At 46.5% G+C, this 24,960-nt stretch overlaps 1 protein-coding gene across 5 annotated transcripts; it reads right to left on the reverse strand.

Annotated features, from left to right (window-relative positions):
• Nucleotides 1–3,619: 3,619 nt before the first annotated feature.
• LOC129522033 (zinc finger protein 555) lies at nucleotides 3,620–15,723 on the reverse strand. 5 transcript variants are annotated; one of them, XM_055344083.1, is made up of 5 exons: nucleotides 15,005–15,162; nucleotides 14,705–14,799; nucleotides 6,759–6,885; nucleotides 6,179–6,362; nucleotides 3,620–5,360 (listed from the first exon to the last, which is right to left on the reverse strand). In XM_055344083.1, the coding sequence occupies exons 2-5, from the start codon at nucleotides 14,717–14,719 to the stop codon at nucleotides 3,791–3,793; spliced, it is 1,896 nt and encodes a 631-aa protein (XP_055200058.1). In that variant the 5' UTR covers nucleotides 14,720–14,799; nucleotides 15,005–15,162; the 3' UTR covers nucleotides 3,620–3,790. The 5 variants fall into 5 exon arrangements, with proteins under 5 accessions (XP_055200058.1, XP_055200059.1, XP_055200060.1 ...); XM_055344084.1 differs by lacking the exons at nucleotides 14,705–14,799; nucleotides 15,005–15,162 and adding an exon at nucleotides 15,602–15,723; XM_055344085.1 differs by lacking the exon at nucleotides 14,705–14,799 and having other exon boundaries at nucleotides 6,179–6,239.
• Nucleotides 15,724–24,960: the final 9,237 nt, after the last annotated feature.

Genomic DNA, 24,960 nt, shown 5'->3' on the forward strand with positions numbered 1-24,960 from the left:
GACATTTACCTAAAATAACAAAAATACTAATTCAAAGGGATGCATGCACCCCTATGTTTACAGCAGCATTATTTGTAACAGCCAAGTTATGAAAACAGCCCAAGAGTCTACAGATTGATGGATGGAAAAAGAAGATATATATACAATGGGCTATTCAGCTATAAAAAAGAATGGAATCTTACCATTTGCAACAAGGGAGCTAGAGAGTATTATGCTAAGCAAAATAACTCAGAGAAACACAAATACCATATGGTTTCACTCATATATGGAATTTAGGAAACAAAACAAACCAGCACGAGGGGAGAAAAGAGACGAATCAAGAAACAGAGACTGTTAATTATAGAGAATTGGTAGTTACCAGAGGGGAGGAGGAGGGGGATGAGTTAAATAGGTGATAGGGATAAAGAAGTGCATTTGTGAGGAGCACAGGGTGAGGTATGGAAGTGCTGAATCACTATACCGTACACCTGAAACTAACATTAACACTGTATGTTAACCCACTGGAATAAAAATAAAAGCTTTGCAAATAATTTCCCTCTTCAGAGGGATGGGGTATTGGATGATGGGCAATAAGGAGGGCATCTGATGTAATGAGCACTGGGTGTTATATTCAACTGATGAATCACTAAATTCTACCCCTTCAACTAATAATACAATATATGTTAACTAAATTGAGTTTAAATTTTCAATTTTTAAAAAAAATCTCCTCTTCTCAGGGTACCTGGGTTTCTCATCAGTCAGTTGAGTGTCTGACTCTTGGTTTCAGCTCAGGTCATGATCTCAGGGGTCATGAGATCGAGCACTGCATCAGGTTCTGCTATCAGTGAGGAGTCTGTCCCTCTCCCTTGGCCCCAACTCATGTTCTCTTTCAAATAAAATTCTTTTTTTTTTTTTATATATTTTTTTTTAATTTTTATTTATTTATGATAGTCACAGAGAGAGAGAGAGAGGCAGAGACACAGGCAGAGGGAGAAGCAGGCTCCATGCACCGGGAGCCTGACGTGGGATTCGATCCCGGGTCTCCAGGATCGCGCCCTGGGCCAAAGGCAGGCGCCAAACCGCTGCGCCACCGAGGGATCCCCTCAAATAAAATTCTTTAAAATCCCCTCTTCTCAATAATGACTGCTGCCTTTCCAAATTCATTTCAGTTAGCTAAATTCAATTATTTCTGCCTTCTACAATCACCAAACAGAAGCTCAAATCTGAAAATATATCCTTCCAAACACCCTGTGATACATCCCACTATCCTTCGGGTATTGACTCAAATTGCTTGAATTCAACGTACTCAATTTTCATTGACTACCAGTGTGTTCCCAGTGGTTTGGATTAGAAAGCTCTGACAAAACAATTATTTAAGGTTTTATTAACAATGCATAAGAAATCAGTTTAGTAACAAATGTTTATGTAACAATAAAAATAAAATATTCTTGACAAAATACCTTAGGTGGTATGCACCTGGAAATACTGACGTGGAATGTATAACGCTTAACAAAATCACAGTTGATTTGGAATGCATAATTGCAATGGAATATTTTAATCTAGTCTCTCAGTACATGAGAAAGAGAGTGACATTTGGTAGTGTTATGGGTTGAATTGTCCATCAAAATCTGTATGTTGAAGTCCTAACCCCAGTACCTGGGAACGTGACTTTATTTAGAAAGAGCGTTGTCATAGATATAATTAGAGGCCGAGATACTGGAATAGGATCAGCCCTAACTTGCTATGTGTGGTCCTTATTTTTTTAAATGCCACACAAAGGAGATAAACAAGCATGCATGCAGAATGCAGTGTGAAGATTAGTTACATTGCCACAAGCCAATGAGCTACCAGGAGCTAGGAGAGGGCTGCAGCAGATCCTTCTCTAGAACCTTTAGAGGAAGCAGGGTCTGGCCGATACTGTGATTTTGGACTTCTGCCTTCAGAATTGTCAGACCAAAATCTGTTGCCCTAAGCCATTCATTTGTAGTGCTTTGTTACAGCAGCCCTTGGGATAGTAATATATTAAGTATGCAAATGATGTGATAACAGTGTATTTGTAAGAAATATCTATAAAAGATTATTCTTTTATTTTTAAAGGTTTGTTTGTTTATGATAGACATAGAGAGAGGCAAAGACACAGGAGGAGGGAGAAGCAGGCTCCATGCCAGGAGCCCAACGCAAGACTTGATCCTGGGACTCCAGGATTGCGCCCTGGGCCAAAGGCAGGCGCTAAACCACTGAGCCACCCAGGGATCCCCCTATAAAAGATTATTCTTGAAGATAAAATACATACTGTTATTAATGACACATAATCACACTGTTCACATAATGACTGTTTGATTTTGACACATAATCCAAACAGTTAAGTTCATTTCAAGGAAAAGCATTCAGCTCTCCCCAAAATCTAAAATATGAAGGTGTTTTTTTTGTCACTTAGAAGGACTAAATCAGCACACTTTAAAGTGCAAAAGGCTAACAAAGTCCCATGTGGTGTTTTGCTTTGCAGCAACATTGTAGCCTGTGGCAGAATCAGGATCACAGTCACATAAGTATTGAAAATAAGGCCTTCACTATACAAATGAGATCTTACACACATATGTAAAAATCTAGAGAAGAAGGGACTCATACCATCAGAGAAGATCACTAACCGTGAGTCTGAATTAGTAGTCTAGAGAACACATCAGCGTTTGTAAGAATATCCAAACTGTGAGTGCAAGACCACACAAATGGATCCTTGACACATAGTTGATTGAGATATTCATGGAAGCCTACAACTCGAGAAAAATGGGAATCAACCACATGGCATTTTTTTTTCATGATACTCTTGACTGGCAGGGCCAAAATCAGGAAAATGGGCTGATGTCCAACAGCCCCCTTTGCATCTATCACACCTTAAGATGGCTCCAAACACAGAAATGGCTTCTTCACTTCTGTGTAGAAGCCAAATCTCAGGCCAAGTTAGGCTACAGGAAAATTTGACCATGTTATCAAAACGGGAAGGGAAATGTAGTTCCCAACATTACCCACATTGACAGGACACAATGCAGAAGAACCACCTCAAACGCTGTATCTTATAGCTCATGGTCACAAAGCAGCTCTTCAGTAAAAGCCTATTGTCCAATTTCCAATCACAAGCAAGTACAAAGAGCAAAGGGAAAAGTTGAAAATGGCAACTCACACGAGACTATGCTTTTGAAGAGCTCTGCAAAATTACAAATTTCTGCTAGCTGTTGTAAAGAATAAGGTTCCTCCGGCCAAAATAAATAAATAAATTCTCAGTAAGGCAGGAAATATATTATGGTTGATATCCAGAATCTGCCACACTAAGCTAGTAAGAAAACCCCAACAAATATAAAAATGTCATTGTTCTGACAACCCCTTAAAGAATTTAAAGAACTAAGGAATTAAAACTACTCGCATATTAAAAATACACTTCAGGGATCCCTGGGTGGCACAGAGGTTTGGCGCCTGCCTTTGGCCCAGGGCGCGATCCTGGAGACCCGGGATCGAATCCCACGTCGGGCTCCCAGTGCATGGAGCCTGCTTCTCTCTGCTTCTCTCTCTCTCTCTCTGTGTTACTATCATAAATAAAAACATTTAAAAAAAATAAAAATAAAAATACACTTCAAATCACCATGAGTCCAACAAATTGTAAAGATAGGTTTATTTACTGAAATGTAGGGGAGAAACCACCACCTGTAAGACTTTGTATGATAGCTGAAAGAGTACTTGGAGAGCTATTTTTCACCTAATTGTTTATCTGTAAAAGAACTGGAAAGATGTGCCCCATAGGTCCACTTCGATGAGGTGTTCACAAAGGCAGTACCATATTTACAGTTTTTATAAGGTTTCTGTCCTGGTGTGGATTTTCTGAATCCACTGAAGGTATGCATTCACTTGCAGGAGAACTTCCCACATCACCTAAGTAGCGTCTGTCTGTAGTGTGTGTTCGTATGTGTCTCCTTAAGGATGAGGAGCAACTGAAGGCTTTCCCACACTCCTTACAGTCATAGGGCTTCTCCCCAGTGTGCACTCTCATATGTATTGGCAAAGACGACGGCCACTTGAAGACTTTCCCACACTCCTTACATTCATAAGGTTTCTCTGCAGTGTGTGTTCTCACGTGCTGTTGCAAAAGTTCAGGCCAACTGAAAGCTTTCCCACACTGCTTGCATTCGTAGAGCTTCTCTGCGGTGTGCCTTCTCATATGTTTCTGTAAGGATATGTGGCAATAGAACGCCTTCCCACACAGCTTACATTGATACGATTTGTCTCCAGGGTGCATTCTCACATGTTCTCGGAAGCAGGCAGACAAATTGAAGGCTTTCCCACATTGTTTGCATTCAAAGGGTTTCTCCCTCATGTGTGTCCTCATATGTCTTCTTAAAGATATGGGCCAGTTGAACGTTTTTCCGCACTGATTGCATTCGTAAGGTTTCTCTCCAGTGTGCACTCTCATATGCCCTCGAAAGGATGAGGGGTGGCTGAAGGCTTTCCCACACTGGCTACACTCGTAGGGTTTCTCTCCACCATGGGTCCTCTCATGTCTTCGGAAGGACTGGGGATAAATGAAGGTTTTCCCACATTGTTTGCATTCATAGGGTTTCTCTCCAGTATGAATCCTTTCGTGTCTCCGAAAGGATTGTAGGTAAATAAAGGTTTTTCCACACTGTTTACATTCATAGGGTTTCTCTCCAGTGTGTGTTATCATGTGCCTTCGAAAAGCTGAGGAATAGCTGAAGGCTTCTCCACATTCTTTACATTTATGTGGTGTCTCCCCGGTGTGTGATATCATGTGCCTTCGAAAAGTGGAGGAATAGCTGAAGGCATCCCCACATTCCTTACATTTATAGGGCTTCTCTCCAGTGTGTGTTATCATGTGCCTTCGAAAGGTGGAGGAATAGCTGAAGGCTTTCCCACATTCCTTACATTTATAGGGCTTCTCTCCAGTGTGAGTTCTCACATGACTAGTAAGACTTGAAAAATCAATGAAGGCTTTCCCACATTGCTGGCATTCGTAAGTTTTCTCGGCAGTGTGAATCCTTACATGCCGGTTTAGGGAAGAAGTACGAGGAAAGGTCTTTCCACATAATTTACATGCGTAGGTTCTCTCTCCATTGTGGGTCCTCACATGCATTCGAAGGTGCGAACGACAACTATAGGCCCGCCCACACTCCTGACACTGATATGGTTTGTGTCCAGTGTGCACGGCGATGTGACTCTTGGGGGAGGAATGATGCACGAAGACTTTTCCATATGCGCTACATTCATACTCTTTTATTCCAGTAAGAGTTTTCTGGTACAGATTAAGATCTGGAATCTGACTCGAGCCTTCCCCACACTGATCGTTACTTTCAGAGAGCTTCTCCACCACACGATTTCTGTTAAAAATGAGAAGCGTGTCATCATCAATGGTTTGATTAATGATTTCTTAATATTTACTATTAAGTATTAGGATTACACATTCATCAATTGTAATGAATATGCAGGCTTTCTGCCCTATGTGACAAAGCAAAAAAAACTGAGTATCCTGGAAGGGAATTCAACCAGAGGCATTATGAAAACAGTGTTTCTAGGGATCCCTGGGTGGCGCAGCGGTTTAGCGCCTGCCTTTGGCCCAGGGCGCGATCCTGGAGACCCAGGATCGAATCCCACATCAGGCTCCCGGTGCATGGAGCCTGCTTCTCCCTCTGCCTATGTCTCTGCCTCTCTCTCTCTCTCTCTCTCTGTGTGACTATCATAAATAAATAAAAAATTAAAAAAAAAACAAACAGTGTTTCTTAAACATGGGCTTTTCCTCCTGTTTTGATCTGAATTGTCTTTATTTATTTATTTATCTTTTACATTTTTAAAAAATATTATTTATTTATTCATAGAGACGGGGGGGGGCAGAGACACAGGCAGAGGGAGAAGCAGGCACCATGCAGAGAGCCTGACATGGGACTCGATCCAGGGTCTCCAGGATCATGCCCTAGGCTGCCGGCGGCACTAAACTGCTGCGCCACCTGGGCTGCCCTCTGAATTGTTTTTAACACTCAACATCAACATATTTAAGGACATTTTTCTGTAAACACTCTCAGTGAATAAACAAATTTGATCTAGGCTCCCATAAGTGTTTTTATTTTGTTTGCTTCTTCAATTTCATGACACACTAAAATTCTCTCCTGGAATAATGCTTTCTCTTGTGAGCGCAACTCACCTCAGATGTTGCCCCTGCTTCATGCGCTGATCTTCAGTGCTAAGTTCTTCCCAAATTTTCCCTAAAACAGAGGCCCAGGAATCATTTCTGATGAACTTTGCTATTTTATGTTCCTTGGGTATTTTATTCCCATAAACATCCTGCTGAGAAACTGACCCAATGGCTTTAAATTGAGTCTCATCATCTGAAAGCAGAAAGAGAACAGGGTTTAAAAAAAGAAGGTACCTGCTGGTCAGAATGACACTGAAGTTTGGCTGTGTCAGGACTTCATCAATAACATGTACAAGGGGTCAAAGTGGTAAGCAATTTAATAAACAGAATTGTCACAAGATTACATAAACTTCACTGGGCTCCTTAATGACCCATGAAATCTATATTCACTGATGACGCACAGGGAGCTATACAGATAGAAAAAAATCAGTTTAATGCAGAGATTCTCATTCTCATGCAGAAACTATTAGATTCTGGTTCTGTGGTGGCTGTGTATTTCCTTTCCACAATCCAAATCCCAAAACGGGTTTGACGTGCAAGAAATGCTTGTTCTCTAAATGACTAAGTGAAGGAATGTGGTCGTTCTTACCCACTGAGGCCAGGTTTTTCAAGTTTTCCAGCATCACCTCTCTGTAGAGCTTCCTCTGAGCAGAATCTAGCAAAGCCCACTCCTCCACAGTAAAGTCCACGGCCACATCCTCAAAGACCACGGAGTCCTAAAACACCCAACATATGTGCAGAAGGAAAGTTGAGACTCACTGAGCAACCGGATTCAATGCACAGGAAATTCAAATAAGGCTCTGTGGTTACCTGCCATCTCCTCTATGACTTGATCATCAGATCGATTACTCTATCCATGCTCACACCCTCACAGAGTTAACAGTACCACACACACTGAACTTATCTTTACACTTTTACTGCAACCACATCAAGTCTCATTCTTCCTTAACTAAATGGTTCAGACCACCTTGGAGAATTCACAGAAATGTTCTACTAACGGAACAAATATTTGCATTTTCAGACCCATTGATCCCTTGTGACACGAACGGCTTCGGCTCACACATTACGCACCACATCACTCATTAAGCACCACATCAAGTGCCAGGTCAAACCAGGGTGAGGTTTTATGAAATAGGAACACACTGAAGGACTGGGAACTTCTTCTGCTCCCCTTGCCAAACCCAGAAGGCTTGTGGGAATCCTCCTGCAGCAGGGGCCAGCTCACCATATCATCTTAAAGAATGCCACACCCTAAGTAGACAGTTTCTGCTGACTAAATGATTAAACTCTTTTGAAGAAGTACTGCTAATGTATTTGTGTAATTCAGGACTCAGACGAAAGTTATTGAGAAGTTGGAGCTCAGGAAGGAGGACACAGATGGGAGAACTCAGACCTGCAACCATTCCCTACACTCCCTAGACTCGGTGCACCTGCCCCCCCCCCTCCAAACACACACAAATGACAAATAACAAAACAGCTCTTCCCACAAGAGCCATGTAAGAACATCCTCGCTGACCTTAAGGATAAGGTTGAAAGTCCCACCCTGTGAAGAAGTTAGCAGAAGTCAAAAGTATCTGACAGTGAGTTTGCCCGAGATTATAAAATACATAAAGGGCTAGGCAGTGCCTTCCTACAACGGACACCCTCTCTCATATCAAGTTCCAGGTAGAAGCGGCCCCCCATACCTCATCCTTGAGGTTGTACTCTGAGACTCCCTCCGTTCCATGTCCCTCCCCTGTTGGGCACAAGAGAACCTCAGGCCTACCCTAAGAGCACAGAAACCACTGAGGTGCATCCTCCCCTTACACTTTTTTTTTTTAAGATTTTATTTATTTATTCATGAGACGCACAGAGAGAGGCAGAGACACAGGCAGAGGGAAAAGCAGGCTCCCTGCGGGGAGCCTGATGCAGGACTCGATCCCAGGACCCCAGGATCACGCCCTGGGCCAAAGGCAGACACTCAATCGCTGAGTCACCCAGGGATTCCCTACAGCCTGTTTTTTTTGTTTTGTTTTGTTTTGTTTTGTTTTTAAAGTTCCTCAACCACGGACATCTGCGCGCAGGAGAAAATACTCACATTCAACGATTCTGATGCCAGAATGCACTTGTTCAACTGAGAAGCAGATTAGCAGGCAAGCCCCCATTCCTGGCAGGGGAACAACGGGCGGCTCCCGAGACAGCTGACCCGGCCTTTGCTACCTGCAGCGCTCCTTCCAGGGAGTTTCACACCGAGCGTGCAGAAGGCGGGACATTTTAGGCCTCAGCTTTATCCGTAGACACAACTCTGGGCCAGGCTGGTGTCTGGGAGCCTGACAGATTAACTCGCTGTGCCTGAACTGCGGTGCACACAGGATTGTTAACACTGAACACCAGCCTTCCTTCTGGGAGGTGGAGTAGAAATCCCAGGCAGAGTCTCAACTGAGCCCCTCTGGCAGAAACATTCCATGTGTTGTCATGCCTCGCTGCTGGTGTTTTCTGGGGGGCTCTAGTGGGAAAGACGGGCACTTGGTTCCCTCAGACTTTCCCCCATATGCCTCTGCCCTTGGCTAGCTTTGCTGTGTGTCCTTCTGTTGTAACAGATCATAGCCGAGGCAAGCTGTACGCTAAGCCGCGGGGGTCCTACTAGCAGGGCACAAGGGTGGTCTTGTTGACACCAGTCCTGGTTGGCATAGTGGTGGGATTTGCTAGAACACCCCTGACTCATGGAAATAGAGCAAAGGGCTGTTCGGGAAGACGAGGGGGCCCAGGGGCCAGAGGGTCGTGTGGGATGTGCAAGAGCAGCTGAGCTGCTGTCGGCTGTGAAGCAAGAGTGGACAGACGGACGGGTCTGGCCGCAGGAGGCCTGGCACACTGGGGGCATGGGCTGCTTTTGGCAAATGCTCCCTGAGCAGGAGGAGAAAAACTAAGCGTGGCTTTGGTGAGGTCTCTGATTTTTGTTCACTTCTCCAGGCACAGGGAGAAAGGGCCCCCAAGTGACCAAGGTCAACTATGGATGAGCAAAAAATATAAAAACTAAAAAAAAAAAAAAAAAAAAAACTTTGTGTTGCACCGGGAGAAAAAAATTAGTTAGATCCATTTCTAGAGCTGGAGCAAAATTAGATAAACCAAGGGCCGAGCGGGCAGGGATCCTCTACCCTTTCTTCTACCTGTTGCTGCTGGGCCACGGCCTCCTGACCCACCCACGCACCGGAGCCGCATCTTCCCTGGCAGCTGCAATGTTACCCATGTAACCGCTGGATTTACTACCAGGGCCTCATCGTGGCTTAAACTTCATCTCCAAAAAAGGTATGTTGAAATCCTAACCCCTGGTACCTATGAACGGGACCTTACTTGGAAAGACGATCTTTGTGAGCATAACCAAGTTAAGATAAGGCCGTGAGGACAGGCCCCATTTCAATCTGGCTGGCAGCCTTCTAAGAAGAAAATGCCATGTGAAGCCAGAGACACACAGGGAAGGTGGCCACATGAAGGTGGGATGCAGAGATAGGAGTTCCCTGTCACAAACAGAGGCCGGGGGCCACCAGAAGCTGCAAGGCACAACCCTTCTGCCCCTTTGATTCCAGACTTCTAGCCTCCTGAACTCCGAGAGCACCAGTTCCTAAGCCACCCAGCTACGGCAAGTCATTATGGCAACCCTACAAAACCTATACAGGCTTTGAATGAATCTGTGCTGACGAAGAAGAGGGGAAGGGGATTTTTCTTACTTAAAACTGTTCTGCTTTGTGGCTACTGCACCTGCATTCAAGAAAAAAGCTGATGCGGATGGTTTGTGCGTGTTAATTTCATAAATGCCAGAGGGACCATCGCATCATTTAGGTCTCTACACCAAATGATTTTTCACTGAGTTTTTACCCACTGGAGGTTCAAAGCAAGACGGAAACAACGAAGAGACAGGCAATCTCTAAATGGAGATATACTTTGGGAAGTTTTAGTACAAGTCTTCAGCTTGTCAAAGAGCTCTTATGAAACCCTATTTCTCTTCTCTCTCTTTTTTTAAAGATTTTATTTATTTACTTGGGACAGAACAAGCAAGAGAGCGAGCCTGAGCCAGGGCACAGCGAGAGGGAGAAGCAGACTGTCCACTGAGCAGGGAGCCTGATGTGGGACTCAATCCCAGGACCCTGAGATCATGACCTGAGCCGAAGGCAGATGCTTAACTGACTGACCCACCCAGGCGTCCCCGAAACCCTATTTCCGATGGCATCAGAGAGTGACTGTCCACCAGTGGCTCACGTGGACTCAGAGACAAGACAACAGGAGCTCGGGAGAGCAACACCTGCACCCTGGAACACAACTCCGTGACCCTGCAGGGTCTCGGCTTTGCCGCTGCTAAGGAAGGCCCCTAGTGACTCGGGGAATGCTGAATTCCGAACGGCCTGAACTTGACTGTAAGCTCATGACGGGCTGCGTCAGCCTCAGAACACACCGGACCGATCCAGAAGCAGGTATAAGCTCCACGATCAGGACTCTGTGTCAATATGGAGGACACAGGACACTTCTGTGAGGTCCTGACCTATGAAAATCTCAGGGCGGTCCGTGTGGGTCCCTCACAGTTGCCAGTGAGGAAGGCCTTGTTCTCCGATGAGACCATGTGAAATCAAGGTGTTCGCTTCTGTTTCTGCCCACGCAGATCACCCCCCAATGCCATCCACAGCAGCGAGGTGGACGAACTAGCGACATTGGCAACAGACCTGTCTGAAGCCGACCACCACACGCTGTCCCTCTGAACAAGGACCAGCCTGAATCCCCTAAAATAGGCCACAGTGGGGGCCTGCTGACCTGGCTGCTTAACGCATTCCTCTCAGGAAACCACCTTGTCCCTGGAAGACACTGGGGTCAGCATCAACTTCCTCACCAGAGTTGTGCGACACGGTAATGGACACCTGAGGCCAGGTGAAAATGCATAAAAATAATACAATACAGAAATTTTGAAGATAAAGGCCCAGAATGTTCTACGACGTTTGCCTCTATGGTTAATGGGATTTACTTGGACTGGGCAAGTCCAGGACCTCCTACAGGGCAGAGCCAAAATCAATCCTGCACGTTGGTCTCACCCAGTTGCAAAGGGTCCTACTGATGATCACGCTGCTATAACGAGGTCTTGTCCGAGGCCCAAAGGACTGGTCTCTTCAGAAGAGACAACCCAACAGGCCTGAGCGTCCTCATCCATAGAAAGTCCTGCTTCCAAGGCTGGCCCTTGGCTGGTTCCTGGGAACTTATATTTGAGGAGGCTCCCCACCACCCTGCTAGGAGAGGCTCCCTGTGTCTTTTTATGCAAGTAATGCCTTGTGCTGAAGCCCAGCTTTCCTTCTGGGTGTCTGGAATCTTGGTCGGTGCTGGCAGAGGGCGCCTCCATGATCAGCCCCCAATAAAAGACCTGCTGAGTCTCTCATTAGCTTCCCTAGTAGACAACACTCCGCATGTGCTGGCATGTTGGCTGCTGGGGGAACTCGGCAGAGCCTGCAAGATGTCACTGGGAGGGGCCCCGGGAACTCAACACCCGGTCTCCTCAGGACCTTTCCCCTCTGCTGCCCGTGCTCTGTGTTCTTGCACTATAATAAATCAGAGCCGTGAGCACACCTACCTGCTGGGTCATGAGAGTCCTCCTATGGAATCTGACCTGAAGGGTGGTCTTGGGGACCGCTACAGACTGACTTTTTTGTGCCCCCCGAAATTCATGTTAAATCCTAACTTCGATGTGAGAGGTGGGGCCTGTGGAGGGGCTTAGGTCATGAAGGTGCAGCCCTCAACAGTGGGATGAGTGCCTTTGCCCCATCCTCCACGTGAGGGCACAGTGGGGAGACCACTGTCCATGAACCAGGAAGATGATCCTCACCAGACACCAAATCACCCAGGGCCCTGACCTGTGACTCCCCAGCCTAAAGAATTGTGAGGGACAAATGTACATGGTTTATAGGGGCCCAGTCAACGGCATTTTTGTGATAGTGGCCCCGACAGACGGATATAGGGACTCCCAATACACCCAGCTTGAAACCATCAAACACTTTAACACAATATTAATTTTTTAAATGTGCACTGAGGACCCACTATGTGCATAAGACTTTGCAGAAAGCTTTGTACACATTAGCTCATGTGTTCCTATAATTCTGTAAAGCAGGTATTATGAACACTGGCTCACAGCAGAGGCAATGCGGAACAAACTCCCCTAGCCCCTGCGCTTGTTTGATACACCTTACGGTGGTTTTGCTACTGTGACTGGAGAGAGAGAGAGAGAGAGAGAGAGACAGAGAGAGATTTACACGTGTATTTATATATACATTTATCTATATTCCTGTTGCTACTGACAGACACTTATGAATGACTGGTTGTAGGACAGAGTAAAGGAGAGCGAGCACGAAAGTAACCATTTGAGATTATACTGCAAATTGATACCTAAATTGCTCATAAATACATATACACATGTAACAACAAGCACACAAGCATTAACTATATACACAGAACTACAAATACATGCATAAGTCTTTATGTACTTCCACATACCAGTTACATCCAGCGAGTGAGGGGACCTGCCCCTGGGATTCACTTCAAGTGGGGTTTCTGGTGTGAAAGTTCTATATTTAGGGTTGAACTTCATTTCACAGAGGATTCTTTTCTAAGTTATCTGTCAACTGTACCTATGTCACACGCATTTTCCTGCACTGATGCTATATTACACAATAGAAAACTCTGAAATCAACTCATGATTCACATGTAATCATCCTAAGAGTTGCCAAAAAACATTTTATAATATGAAACAGTCACACATAAAAAAAATCTTACCATTGGGAAATGATGTAATTAATATGCATAACCTGGAGCCCGGCTGGCTCAGTTGGTGACACATGTGCCTTCGGCTCAGGTCATGATTTCAGGGTCCTGGGATGGAGCCCCACATTGGGCTCCCCGCTCGGTGCAGAGTTTGCTTCTCCCTCTCCCTCTGCATCTCCCCGCCCCTGACTCGTGCTCTCTCTTGCTCTCTCTCTCTCAAATAAATAAAATCTTTAAAAAGAAACCTAACATGCATAACCAATAAAGGAAAAACCAATAAAAGAATGTTCAAAACAGAACAAAGAATATATACATGGTAAGAAGCTCACTGTTTTCCCTAAAACAATTAGGTAGAAACCAGGTATGTCCAGGACCTCACTCTTAGTCAACATTTTACTAGAGATCCAGTATCACGAGGAAATTAAGGTACAATACTAGAAAAGAAACACTTGCCTTTGTCTAAATCTAAAAATTTTATATACAAGACACCTACAGAACAAAAATGACAATCACAGAGTAAGATTTTTAACAAGAATCCAGGATAAAACTTCAGTATAAACCCAATTTCATTACCTAAATAATAGCAATAGCATGTTGGAAAAAATTCTTTTTAAAAAGGTAACACAGGGGGGGATCCCTGGGTGGCTCAGCGGTTTAGCGCCTGCCTTTGGCCCAGGGCGCGATCCTGGAGTCCCGGGATCAAGTCCCGCATCGGGCTCCTGGCATGGAGCCTGCTTCTCCCTCCTCCTGTGTCTCTGCCTCTCTCTCTCTCTCTATGTCTATCATAAACAAACAAACAAACAAACAAATAAGTAAATCTTTAAAAAAAAAAAAAAAGGTAACACAGGGGATCCCTGGGTGGCTCAGCTGTTTAGTGCCTGCCTTCGGCTCAGGGCGAGATGCTGGAGTCCCGGGATTGAGTCCCCACATCGGGCTCCCTGCATGGAGCCTGCTTCTCCCTCTGCCTGTGTCTCTGCCTGTCTCTGTGTGTGTCTCTCATGAATAAATAAATAAAATCTTTTAAAAAAACAAAATAAAAAATAAATAAAAAGGTAACACAGGAGCACCTGTGTTTCAGTGGTTGAGTGTCCGCCTTTGACCTGGGTCATGATCCCCGGGGTCTTGGGATCGAGGGCCACATCCGGCTTCCCGCATGGAGCCTGCTTCTCTCTCTGCCTGTGTCTCTGCCTCTCTCTCTGTCTCTCTCACGAATATATAAATAAAATCTTAAAAAAAAAAAAAAAGTAACACATACGATGGTAAAAACCAAATTTCATTACTATTAAATAAGTAAAACGAAGGCTATGAGAAGAACCAAAAGGAAAAATCTGAAAACATTAAGGATACTACCCAAAACGAAACAAAAGGAAAGAAGGCACCCATTCTTAGACGGGGGTACCTCACTATTACTAAGGTATCAACCCTCCTAAGACAGACTTAATGGTCTTCATAAAATGTAATTAAATCCATAAACCAAGTGTAGTTGGGCAGGGACCTGACAGATACCAATTCTCCAAACGTCACAGAAGAACGGACGTCCAGAAGCAGGCAAAATGTTCTAAAGAACAAGGGAGAGCCTGCCTACACACAGCAAGGATTTTAAGGCAATCGTACACCTGACATGATGGAATTCGGCCTAAATCGATGGGCAGCAGGTCCGAGTCTGCGGGGAGACCTGACCCACGGTGGGGCAGCCACTGCGAACACTTTAATGCAAAGGACAGGGACACCCTGATCTCTAAGTAAGAAAGATGCTCGCATCCCTACCTCTCCCACGGACATGAGCCAATTTACTGTAGATGAAAGCAAAGCGTATTACAGGTAAGAGGCCACAGTACTGCCCACGTCACAAGTCCTCCACGCTGCCAAGGAAAAGAAGAGACGTGACCTCTGGAATTCACAGCCGACCTCCCGCACCCTGGGGAGAGGCACTCACTTCTCCGCAGCCTCGCGGGGTGGGGGGGGTGGGGGGTGGGATGCCCTCTATTACCTCTATTTCCCCAGGGCCCTCTTTTGCCCAGAAGCCACGCGAGTGGGCCCTGGAAGGAACAGACCCGAGAAACTTACTCCACGCCGGGAGGGATCTAAGGAGAAGGCTGAACAACCGGAATGTGAGACATTTCCTTCTTTTTTCCGAAATTCACTCCGCTGGGAAGATTTCATCTTCGCCCTCACGCTCCATTTGGACATTTGCTAAAAACACCGAGGCTCCGCCGAGCCAACACGGCTTTTCAAGGGGACGCAGCCGGGAGGGTGACCCCAAGGTCTCGCGCGGGGTCCCGCCCTCAGGGCCCCCCGAACAAAGAGCCCCCCGCGCGGCGAGGGCAGGAGGCCGCACCGGCGCCCCGCGTGCACAGCCAGGGGCGGGGGCCGTTTCTCCTCGCCCCTTGAACACCTGCGTGCAGTCGGCGGCCCGCTACGTCCCCCGGGAGCGAGAACCGGGGTCGGGGTCACGGGGGGCCGAGGACCTGCCTGGGAAGGGCCACCTGCAGGTCTCCCCACGCTCCTCGCGCGCCCCCGAGGCTGTCCTCGGGGAGGAGCCGAGCCCCCGGCCGAGGGCGGCCACGCGGGTCGGGACCCCCGGGGGCGGGGACAAGCGGGCCCGCGGTCGCAGGAAGCCGGTTCCGGCCGGTTGGAACCAGCCCCTCCCGGTCTCCGACTCACCATCTCGCGGCCCGACTCCGAGCTGTGCGGGCGTCGCCCCCGCGGGCCCGCGGGCCGGGCAGGTGAGAGCAGCGCGCTCCGCACACCTGGGGCCGCGCGGGGCAGGTGCGCTGGAGCGCGGGGGGCCGGCCCCGAGCCACGTCCACGCGGCCGCGGGCGTGCCCGCCCCCGCGCCTGATTGGACCGTGCTCGGGGACCTCCCTCTCCCAGGGCTCCTGATTGGATAGCTGTCCGAGACCCGCCTCTGGCGCCCCTGATTGGACTGCGCTCCGAGCCCAAGCCTCTGATTGGCTAGTTCCCCGGCACCGCCCAGGCGTTCCTGATTGTTCTCCGAGAACCGCCCCTGTCGCTCTGATTGGACGGCTCTCCGTGGCCACGCCTCCGCACCTGAGTGACAGGCCGTCCAGACACACGTGGCCGACCCGCCCGCTCCGGACGCGCGCTCCGAGCCGCACCGCCTGCCGGCCCCACGGGTCCGGCGTCTCCCGGCAGCGCGGCGCCCCGCTCGCGTCCTCCTCCTGGGCGGGCGGTCCCGGCTCGGTGTCCCCGCGGGGCGCCCCTTGTTGGAGCCGGGACGGGAGCCAGGGCCGGAGGGCCCAGGGTCGAGGTCACCGTGGACCTGTGCTCTTTGTTGAAGAACAAAGACCCTCCGCGGTGACGTCACCGTGTGGGAGGCCCGGGCGGGCTCCCCGGGTGACCTTTGACACCGGAGCCCCGCCCCCCGGGGCTGGAGGTCTGCAGACCGGGTCCTGGGGTCGCCGCCCCGGAGCGGAGCGCGGGCCGCCGTTGGGATCCGCAGGTGCGCGCTCTGCGCTGCGAGGAAATGGATGGACCGTCAGGGTTTTAACGCGTCCGCAGGGAATTGTGCACTCTGGAAGGCTGCGGTGGCCCGACGGCGACCGAGCTCCTGCGTTAACAGATTAAAAACAGAAAAAAGAAAAAAAAAAAAAAAAAAACAGAAAAAAGTCTGTGTAACGCTTTGGGATGGACCTGGGGACCTTTACCCTTGATGGATGGGCTGCACAGCCAAGGCATTACCCAGTCCCGCTAGCGGCACACGACACTGTCTAGGCTGAGACAGACGGGAGCTCCAGACCTCCTCATCACTTGTTTGATTTACAAACAGAACTTTTTAAAAAGATTTATTTATTTATTTGACGGAGAGAGGGGCAGGGGGAGAGAATATCCAAGCAGACCCCACCGACTGCGGAGCCAGCCTCGGGCTCCATCTCACAATCCTGAGATCACCTGAGCAGAAACCAAGAGTCAGACCTAACCCACTGAGCCACCCGGGCGTCCCTGGATTCATAAACTTACAAATAGAGCACGATTATATAGTTTTTGTTTTTTTGTGTTTTTTTTTTTTTTTTTTTTTGCTTAATATGGATCAGTAATGAATACCAAGTTTTAATAAGCCAGTATGAGATTCAGAAGTCTGCCTTAGGACTGGGGCCTGGCACAGACCTCCAGCACCCCTGTCTGCCAGCTGTGCGTTCGGATAAATATCCTGTAAGCAACACTCCTTAAGGACATGTCTTTTTCTTTTCTTTTTTTTTTTTATTTTATTTTTTTTTATTTTTATTTTTTAAATTTTTATTTATTTATGATAGTCACAGAGAGAGAGAGGCAGAGACACAGGCAGAGGGAGAAGCAGGCTCCATGCACCGGGAGCCTGATGTGGGATTCGATCCCGGGTCTCCAGGATCGCGCCCTGGGCCAAAGGCAGGCGCCAAACCGCTGCGCCACCCAGGGATCCCCTTTTTTTTTTTTTTAAGTATTTTATTTATTTAGACACAGAAGGAGAGAGAGGCAGAGACACAGGCAGAGGGAGAAGCAGGCTCCATGCAGGGAGCCCAATGCAGGGCTCGATCCCAGGACTCCAGGATCAGGCCCTGGGCTGAAAGGCAGCGCTAAACCACTGAGTCACCCGGGCTGCCCTCATTTCTTTATTAAGGTGAGAAATGAGGCTGATCTCTGAATTCTTCACAAAACATTCACTGCAACCAGAGAAAAAAGTAAAACGATGGTGACCTGAGGGGAAAGAAGTGTGAGTCAAGGTATTTAGGGTGAGATTCACACAAGAGACCTTCTCAGGGGAGGCCACGGTGGCTCAGAGGTTGAGCGTCTGCCTTCCGCTCAGGGCGTGACCCCGGGGTCCCGGGATTGAGTCCCGCATCACGTTCCCCCCATGGAGCCTGCTTCTCCTCTGCCTGTGTCTCTGCCTCTCTCGCTGTGTCTCTCATGAATAAATAAATCTTAAGAAAGAGGAAAAAAAATTAAAAAAGAGAGAGACATTCTCAAACGTACAAGCCGGAACCAGGACAGGAAGGAGCAAGACCCTTTCCCCCTGCAGCCTGCATCCTCCTGCAGCCTCTTCAGATGGAGCCCGTTAGCAAGTTCTAGTACAAAGTACACGTGTGGTTTGTAGCATTTCCACCCCACTTCCACTCCACATCATAAAGCAAAGGATGCAAGGTGAGGCCAGCAGAATAACAGCATCCTAAAGGTGCACACCCCCTAAGCAGTGGAATATGTCACTGAATGTGGCAAAAGGGACATTGCAGAGGAGATTAAGGCCCCTGAGATGGGGTGACACTGGTTTTCCTGTGTGACCCCAGCATCCTCACCAGGCCCTCATAAGACAGAGTTAGAGCGGGGGAGTCCCAGAGATGAGCAGACCCCGTGCTGCTGGCAGTGAGGACAGAGGAGGGGCTGTGGCCCAAGGAATTTGGGTGGCTTCTAGAAGCCAGAAAAGGTAAGGGAACAGATTCTCTCTTAGGCTTTCCAAAAAGAACGTAGCCTTGCCAACACCTTGATTTTAGACTTTTGGCCTCCAGAACTATTATTTAAAAATTGCTTGTTTTGGGCAGCCCGGGTGGCTCAGCGGTTTAGCGCTGCCTTTGGCCCAGGGTGTGATCCTGGAGTCCCAGGATCGAGTCCCACATCGGGCTCCCTGCATGGGGCCTGCTTCTCCCTCTGCCTGTCTCACTCTCTGTGTCTCTCTCTCATGAATGAATAAATAAATAAAATATTTGAAAAAAAAAATAAATAAAAATTGGTTGTTTTAAGTCACTAAATGTGTGGTAATTTGTTAGAACAGTAACAGGAAGCTCACATAGTGAGTCTGAAGCAGAGGAAAATAGTATTTTCCTCAGATCACAGCACAAAGAATGCCTCTTCCCAATTTCATTTTTCATGAGACAATTCTGAACTTTCCATGTGCTCCTCCCACATGACTCTGCTCCTGCAACTGTACATCTTGGAGTGATCCAACAGAGAACAACGTGTTTGAAATGTAGCACATCTTAGATAGATGATATTCTGGTGAGAAATTTTACCCCCACCGTAAGCATCCATTTGTAAAACGTTAAGAAGGCCTGGTTTTTGCATTCCTCATAAGAGCATGTATTAACAATAACCACAACACAGGGAGAAGAAGAGCTCTTTAAAACTGTTACCCAACATTTCAACCCTACAGAACATGCAGTGAGTAACATTCCGAGCACTCCTGAATCTACTGCTAAGCTATATTAAATCCTATCCATTTACCATACTTTTTAAGATTTCTTGAAATAAAGAAACATTACAGATAGAGTTGAAATGCCCTGTGTATCGCCTCCAAAATCCAAGATCCTTTCCACCACTTCCCAGAAGAAACCATAATCACAAATTTGCTGTTTATTATTCCCACGCATACATTTGAATCCATAAACTATATGTAACGTTATTTTCCCCACTTTCTAATTTTTTATTTTTTTAGAAAGCGTTTATTTATTCATGAGAGACACAGAGGGGGGCGGGGAGAGACACAGGCAGACGGAGAAGCAGGCTCCAAGCAGGGGCCCGATGTGGGACTTGATCCCAGGATTCCAGGATCACACCCTGGGCCGAAGGCGGTGCTAAACCACTGGGCCACCAGGGTTGCCCATACTTTCTAATTTTTTAGAGTGCATTATACACTATGCACACTCTGCAACTTGACCTCTTTATTCTACAAAAGCTGCTTCATACTGATAAGTATGTTTCATTATAATGTTTAATGTAATAAAATGAAAGACTACAAGAAACTGAAGCAGGAAATACACCTTCCAAATTACCAGAAAAGAAATACACTCCACCAATACAGCCAATAGAGTAGAAGACAGAAAATAAGCTTCCAAAATAAGAAAAGTGACATGGAGTACATTAGAATTAAAGCCAACAGGGATCCCTGGGTGGCGCAGCGGTTTGGCACCTGCCTTTGGCCCAGGGCGCGATCCTGGAGACCCGGGATCGAATCCCACGTCGGGCTCCTGGTGCATGGAGCCTGCTTCCCCCTCTGCCTGTGTCTCTGCCTCTCTCTCTCTCTCTGTGACTATCATAAATAAATAAAAAAAAAAAAGCCAACAACACTTCCCACAGCAATAACTGGCATAAATGTGTCTTTTAAAAACAGATTTTCCAGGGGATCCCTGGGTGGCACAGCGGTTTAGCGCCTGCCTTTGGCCCAGGGAGCGATCCTGAAGACCCGGGATCGAGTCCCACGTCGGGCTCTCGGTGCATGGAGCCTGCTTCTCCCTCTGCCTGTGTCTCTGCCTCTCTCTCTCACTGTGTGCCTATCATAAATAAATAAAATTAAAAAAAAATAAATAAAAACAGATTTTCCACTTTGAATCCTAAGACAAAATCCAACTATGTATGTATTAAAAGTAAGAGACACGAGGAATCCAAAAAGTTGAAATTCAAAGAAGGTGAAAAATTATACCAAAATCAAACAGATTAGTTGTGTTGAAAAAGCAGAAGGGGTGCTATTATTCAAAGCAGACAGAGAGTCACTTCAGAATGATAAAGAGTTTAATTCACAATGAAGACCTGTCATGAATTATTTACCCCAAATAAAAGAAATAGAAAACAATGGAAAATACAGAGAGGAAGTAAGAAGGATAGCAGTAGGAAACTGTAACTTAATCTTTTTGAGCTGATTATCTTTGAATCAACAATCTCAGTACAGTTAAGTTTCTCAAAGTACAACTGAAAGAGGGAACATCTGCGAAATCACGTGGTGTGCTTATTAAAAATGCATGTTACTGAGCACCAACTCTCACTTGTTAAATCTGAACCTCCTGACATGAAATTCGAGAGCCAATGATTAATAAGATTGATATAACAGACAAGCCAGAGTCCAAAGCATAAAAAGAGAATACAGCTTCTCCTCAATAGCTAGAGAACACCCCTAAAACTCCATCATGTTGTACACCACACAGTAAACTCAACACGGCTCAAAGATTCAAGACAGTAGACGCATCCTCGGACCACAGCATAAAAAAGGCAGAAATTTAATAAAGATGACGGAAATCTACAGAAAGCCCCAGAAAACATCATACTCTGTGGTGAAAGACTGAATGCTTTCCCCTATGATCTGGAGCAAAACAATGAGGTCTGTTCTCAACAGTTCTGCCAACGCTTGTACTGCAGGACTGAGCCACTGCCATCAGACAAGAAAATGAATTTGTTTTTAAAGAGAGAGAATGGTATTTAAACAACCAGAAGTTAAATACATATATATATTCTCTCTCAAAATACTTTTAAGTCAGAGAAATCAAAACAAACGTTGTAAATATTTTTTTTAAGTAGGTTCCACACCCAACATGGGGCTTGAACTCACGATCCTGTGATCAGGAGTCGCACACTCTACCCATGGGCCAGCCAGACAGCTTGTAAATATTTTTTTAATATTTTATTTATTCATTTGAGAGGGGAGGGGAAGAGGGAGAAGCAGACTCCTCACTGAGCAGGGAGGCTGACACAGGACTCAATCCCAGGACCCCGTGATCGTGATCGTCACCTGAGCTGAAGGCAGATGCTTAACTGACTGAGCCACCAGGTGCCCCAACATTTTTTTAAATATGTGAAAACAAAGCTAAACTGAAGCTCTCCTCTGGTTAAATCCTCACCTCGGATGCTCCAATGGCTCACATCTCAAATTAAATATCAGGTTCTCGGAAAGCCTCTGAGGTTGGTCCCTCTTATGTTACCTACCACAGAGCAAAATCTGTAATTACTTAATTAAAGCATTTGGTTAGGTGTTTAATGCCTATCCCTACCCCTCACTCCATCATGGGTCTGGCTACACAACGAGCAGGGCTCACTGCAAAATGAAAATGTAGTTGGGGGGATCCTTTGTTTAAAATTATTAAGAATATCAAGATATCCATATAGTGGAGCGTTCAACCAATTGCAGAACCTCTCTGAGAAACACACTCGGGTGACTGCATATGACTCAACCCACGACGGCATCCTGCTTCCACACTACTGGGAGAGAGGTTCAGGGAGAGTAGCCACCTCATCTGCCTTATGCATAGCCACCTGGCACAAGAAATAATTGTTGGAGGAAGCAAAGGATCAAGACTGAAGACCAGGGATCCCTGGGTGGCGCAGCAGTTTGGCGCCTGCCTTTGGCCCAGGGCGTGATCCTGGAGACCCGGGATCGAATCCCACGTCGGGCTTCCGGTGCATGGAGCCTGCTTCTCCCTCTGCCTGTGTCTCTGCCTCTCTCTCTCTCTCTGTGTGTGTGTATGACTATCATAAATAAATAAAAATTAAAAAAAAATAAAGTCAAGAGTTAAAAAAAAAAAAGACTGAAGACCAGTGCACTCACAGCACCCCTATGTCAGCTAGTTCTCAGAATGTGACAAAAGCTGTGGACGCTTCCCCAGATAGCACACTATTCCCCCAACACATTCTGCTTCCAACTCAAGACTGTTCACAGAGCCCTTAAAGAAACATCCATCAGCCCTGTAGGGTCTACATGGACCCCAGATGAAGTAACTCTACATTTTTTTAAAGATTTTATCTATCTATCTATCTATCTATCTATCTATCTATCTATCTATCTATTTATTTATGAGAGACACACAGAGACGGGCAGGGAGGGAGAAGCAGGCTCCTTGGAGGGAGCCCAATGTGGGACTCGATCCCCAGACCTCAGGATCATGCCCTGGACCAAAGGCAGATGCTCTAACATTAAGCCACCCAGGTGTCCCAAGGGATCTCTACTTTAAGAGAAAGGCAACAACACCGATGCGACCGGGTACCACTTAGGTGAAAGGCACTCTGACAGGCAACCATCCTCATCAGCTCCAGAGAGATGGATTTAGAGGAAAGTCAGATGAGTTCCAAGGGAGAATTTAGAAAACACAGCTCCCCTGCACCCAAATGCGGCATGCGCCTTACACAGGTTGTTCAAGTTCAAATCCTGGCTCTGCCACTTTCTAGTTGTCTGACTTTGGACAAGTTACTTTATTTCTGTTTCCCCTTCAGTGACACAGGGATGTGAAGAGCTACTACTCATGGGGTTGTTCAGATTAAATGAGAAACCACATAAAAGTGCTAGAGTGATGCTGGAAATAGAGCAAGCAACCAATAAAATCTGTTGATGTTGATGGTGATGATGTGCATCTGAGTTCTTGGTGTCCACTCTGGCAAGTCCACCGCAGTGTTCGGACTTTTCCCAGGCCACCAAAGGCTGCTACACTTCTCCCTGTCCCAACACCTACTGCACTATAGCCTTCCCATCTTGTCGTCCACAATCCTCCCCGACCACTCAAAGGAATTTGGTAGACTTTGGGGTTGTCCGATTTCTACTGATTGCCAAAATGATTACAGCAATACCAAACAAAATGGCAAAAGGCAGAAAATCACACATAATCAGATAACTCTGACAAATAAACTCTCTTCATCCCTCCACATCTCTGTCCGGCCTTTGTCCACTTATGTACATATTTGGACTCCACTGGATAGAATCACATATACTATTTTGCACTCTTTATTTTCCACTTTGCACCCAAAGCTCTTTCTGTGTTAGCATACATTCTGCATTGCCACAGCAGGGCACAACACAGGTTAGGACCTAGCTAAGTCGCCAATAGGGGCAGTATGACTAAGTAAAATACTGAAACAGATGACTGAAACAAAAATACTGAATTTTGAAACAAAAGGTTGAAACAGAACACCTTTTGTTTCAACAACTAAATTAATGTGACAATTCTTAGCAATATCCCATTCCATGCTAGTGTTCACATTTATTAATCTTTTCCAAAAGGGCAGGCCTTGGGCAGAGCTCAATGGCAATTTCCTCCATTAAAAGGTCCCTTCTCAGATCTGGACCTCAAGAATATAACATACACCTACTTCTTTTCAAATAGTATGGGGGATCCCTGGGTGGCTCAGCGGTTTAGCGCCTGCCTTCAGCCCAGGGTGTGATCCTGGAGTCCCGGGATCGAGTCCCACATCGGGCTCCCTGCGTGGAGCCTGCTTCTCCCTCTGCCTGTGTCTCTGCTTCTCTCTGTGTCGCTCATGAATAAATAAATAAAATCTTTAAAAATAGATAGTACATCCAAAGGGCAAACTCTAGCCATACTTATGTACTTCAGAGCAGCAAGCAATATCTAAAATCCAATAAGGTGGCTGCTCTGATAGAAAGCTTTCCCACAATCAATTATTTTATAGGTTTTTTGACTAGTGTGAGTTTTCTGATGGGTAATAAGGGATGAGCTCTGGCTGAATGCTTTCCCACATTCATTACAGCTATACGGTTTCTCTCCAGTGTGAGTTCTCTCGTGCCGAACGAGGGAAGACCTCTGGCTGAAGGCTCTTCCACATTGATTACATTCATAGGGGTTCTCGCCAGTGTGAGTTCGCTCGTGTTGGTTAAGTGAGGAGCGATCACTGAAGGCCTTTCCACATTCGTTACATTCGTAAGGCTTCTCGCCAGTATGCGTTCTCTTGTGCAAGATCAGGTAAGAACTCTGGCAGAAGGATTTTCCACAGTCTTTGCATTTATAGGGCTTTTCGCCTGTGTGAATCCTCTGGTGTTGGGTAAGAGATGATATCCTATTGAAGGCCTTCCCACAATCACTGCACGCATAGGGTTTCTCTCCAGTATGAGTTCTCAAGTGCCGCGTGAGGGTTGAGCTGTGCGTGAAGGCTCTCCCACATTCCTGACATTCATATGGTCTCTCTCCTGTATGTATTCTCTGATGCTCACTCAGGGAATGCCTCCGATTAAACACTTTCCCGCACTGGTAACATTCATAGGATTTCCCCACTGTATTAATTGTGTTGTGTGTTGTAAGAGCCATGCCATGATTAAATGACTCCCCACCTTCTGCATATGTACAAGTTCCGGTTCTTTTGTGCTGAGTAAGAGGACTATTTTGGCTGACATCTTTTGCATATTCATTCCCTTTACAGGGCCTCTGGTCTGTATATCCCATCTGATGATGTTTTAAGAATGGATCAGCTACCAAACTCTCAATGTTAAGATCACAGTCAAGGAAATGCTTTCCTAGAGAATCCCCTTGTGATAAAGCAAGGTCTGA

Source organism: Nyctereutes procyonoides, unplaced genomic scaffold, assembly GCF_905146905.1.
Source record: "Nyctereutes procyonoides isolate TBG_1078 unplaced genomic scaffold, NYPRO_anot_genome, whole genome shotgun sequence".
Taxonomy (NCBI): domain Eukaryota; kingdom Metazoa; phylum Chordata; class Mammalia; order Carnivora; family Canidae; genus Nyctereutes; species Nyctereutes procyonoides.

Bases quoted from the DNA above. Each gene is read 5' to 3' on its own strand.
- LOC129522033 (XM_055344080.1), bottom strand. From the start codon at position 15,127: ATGTCCAAATGGAGCGTGAGGGCGAAGATGAAATCTTCCCAGCGGAGT. The intron at 6,886-15,004 runs GTAAGTTTCTCG...TGGGTGTTTTAG, and splicing joins TAGATCCCTCCCGGCGTGGA to GACTCCGTGGTCTTTGAGGA. The intron at 5,361-6,178 runs GTGAGTTGCGCT...CATTTTTAACAG, and splicing joins AAGCAGGGGCAACATCTGAG to AAATCGTGTGGTGGAGAAGC.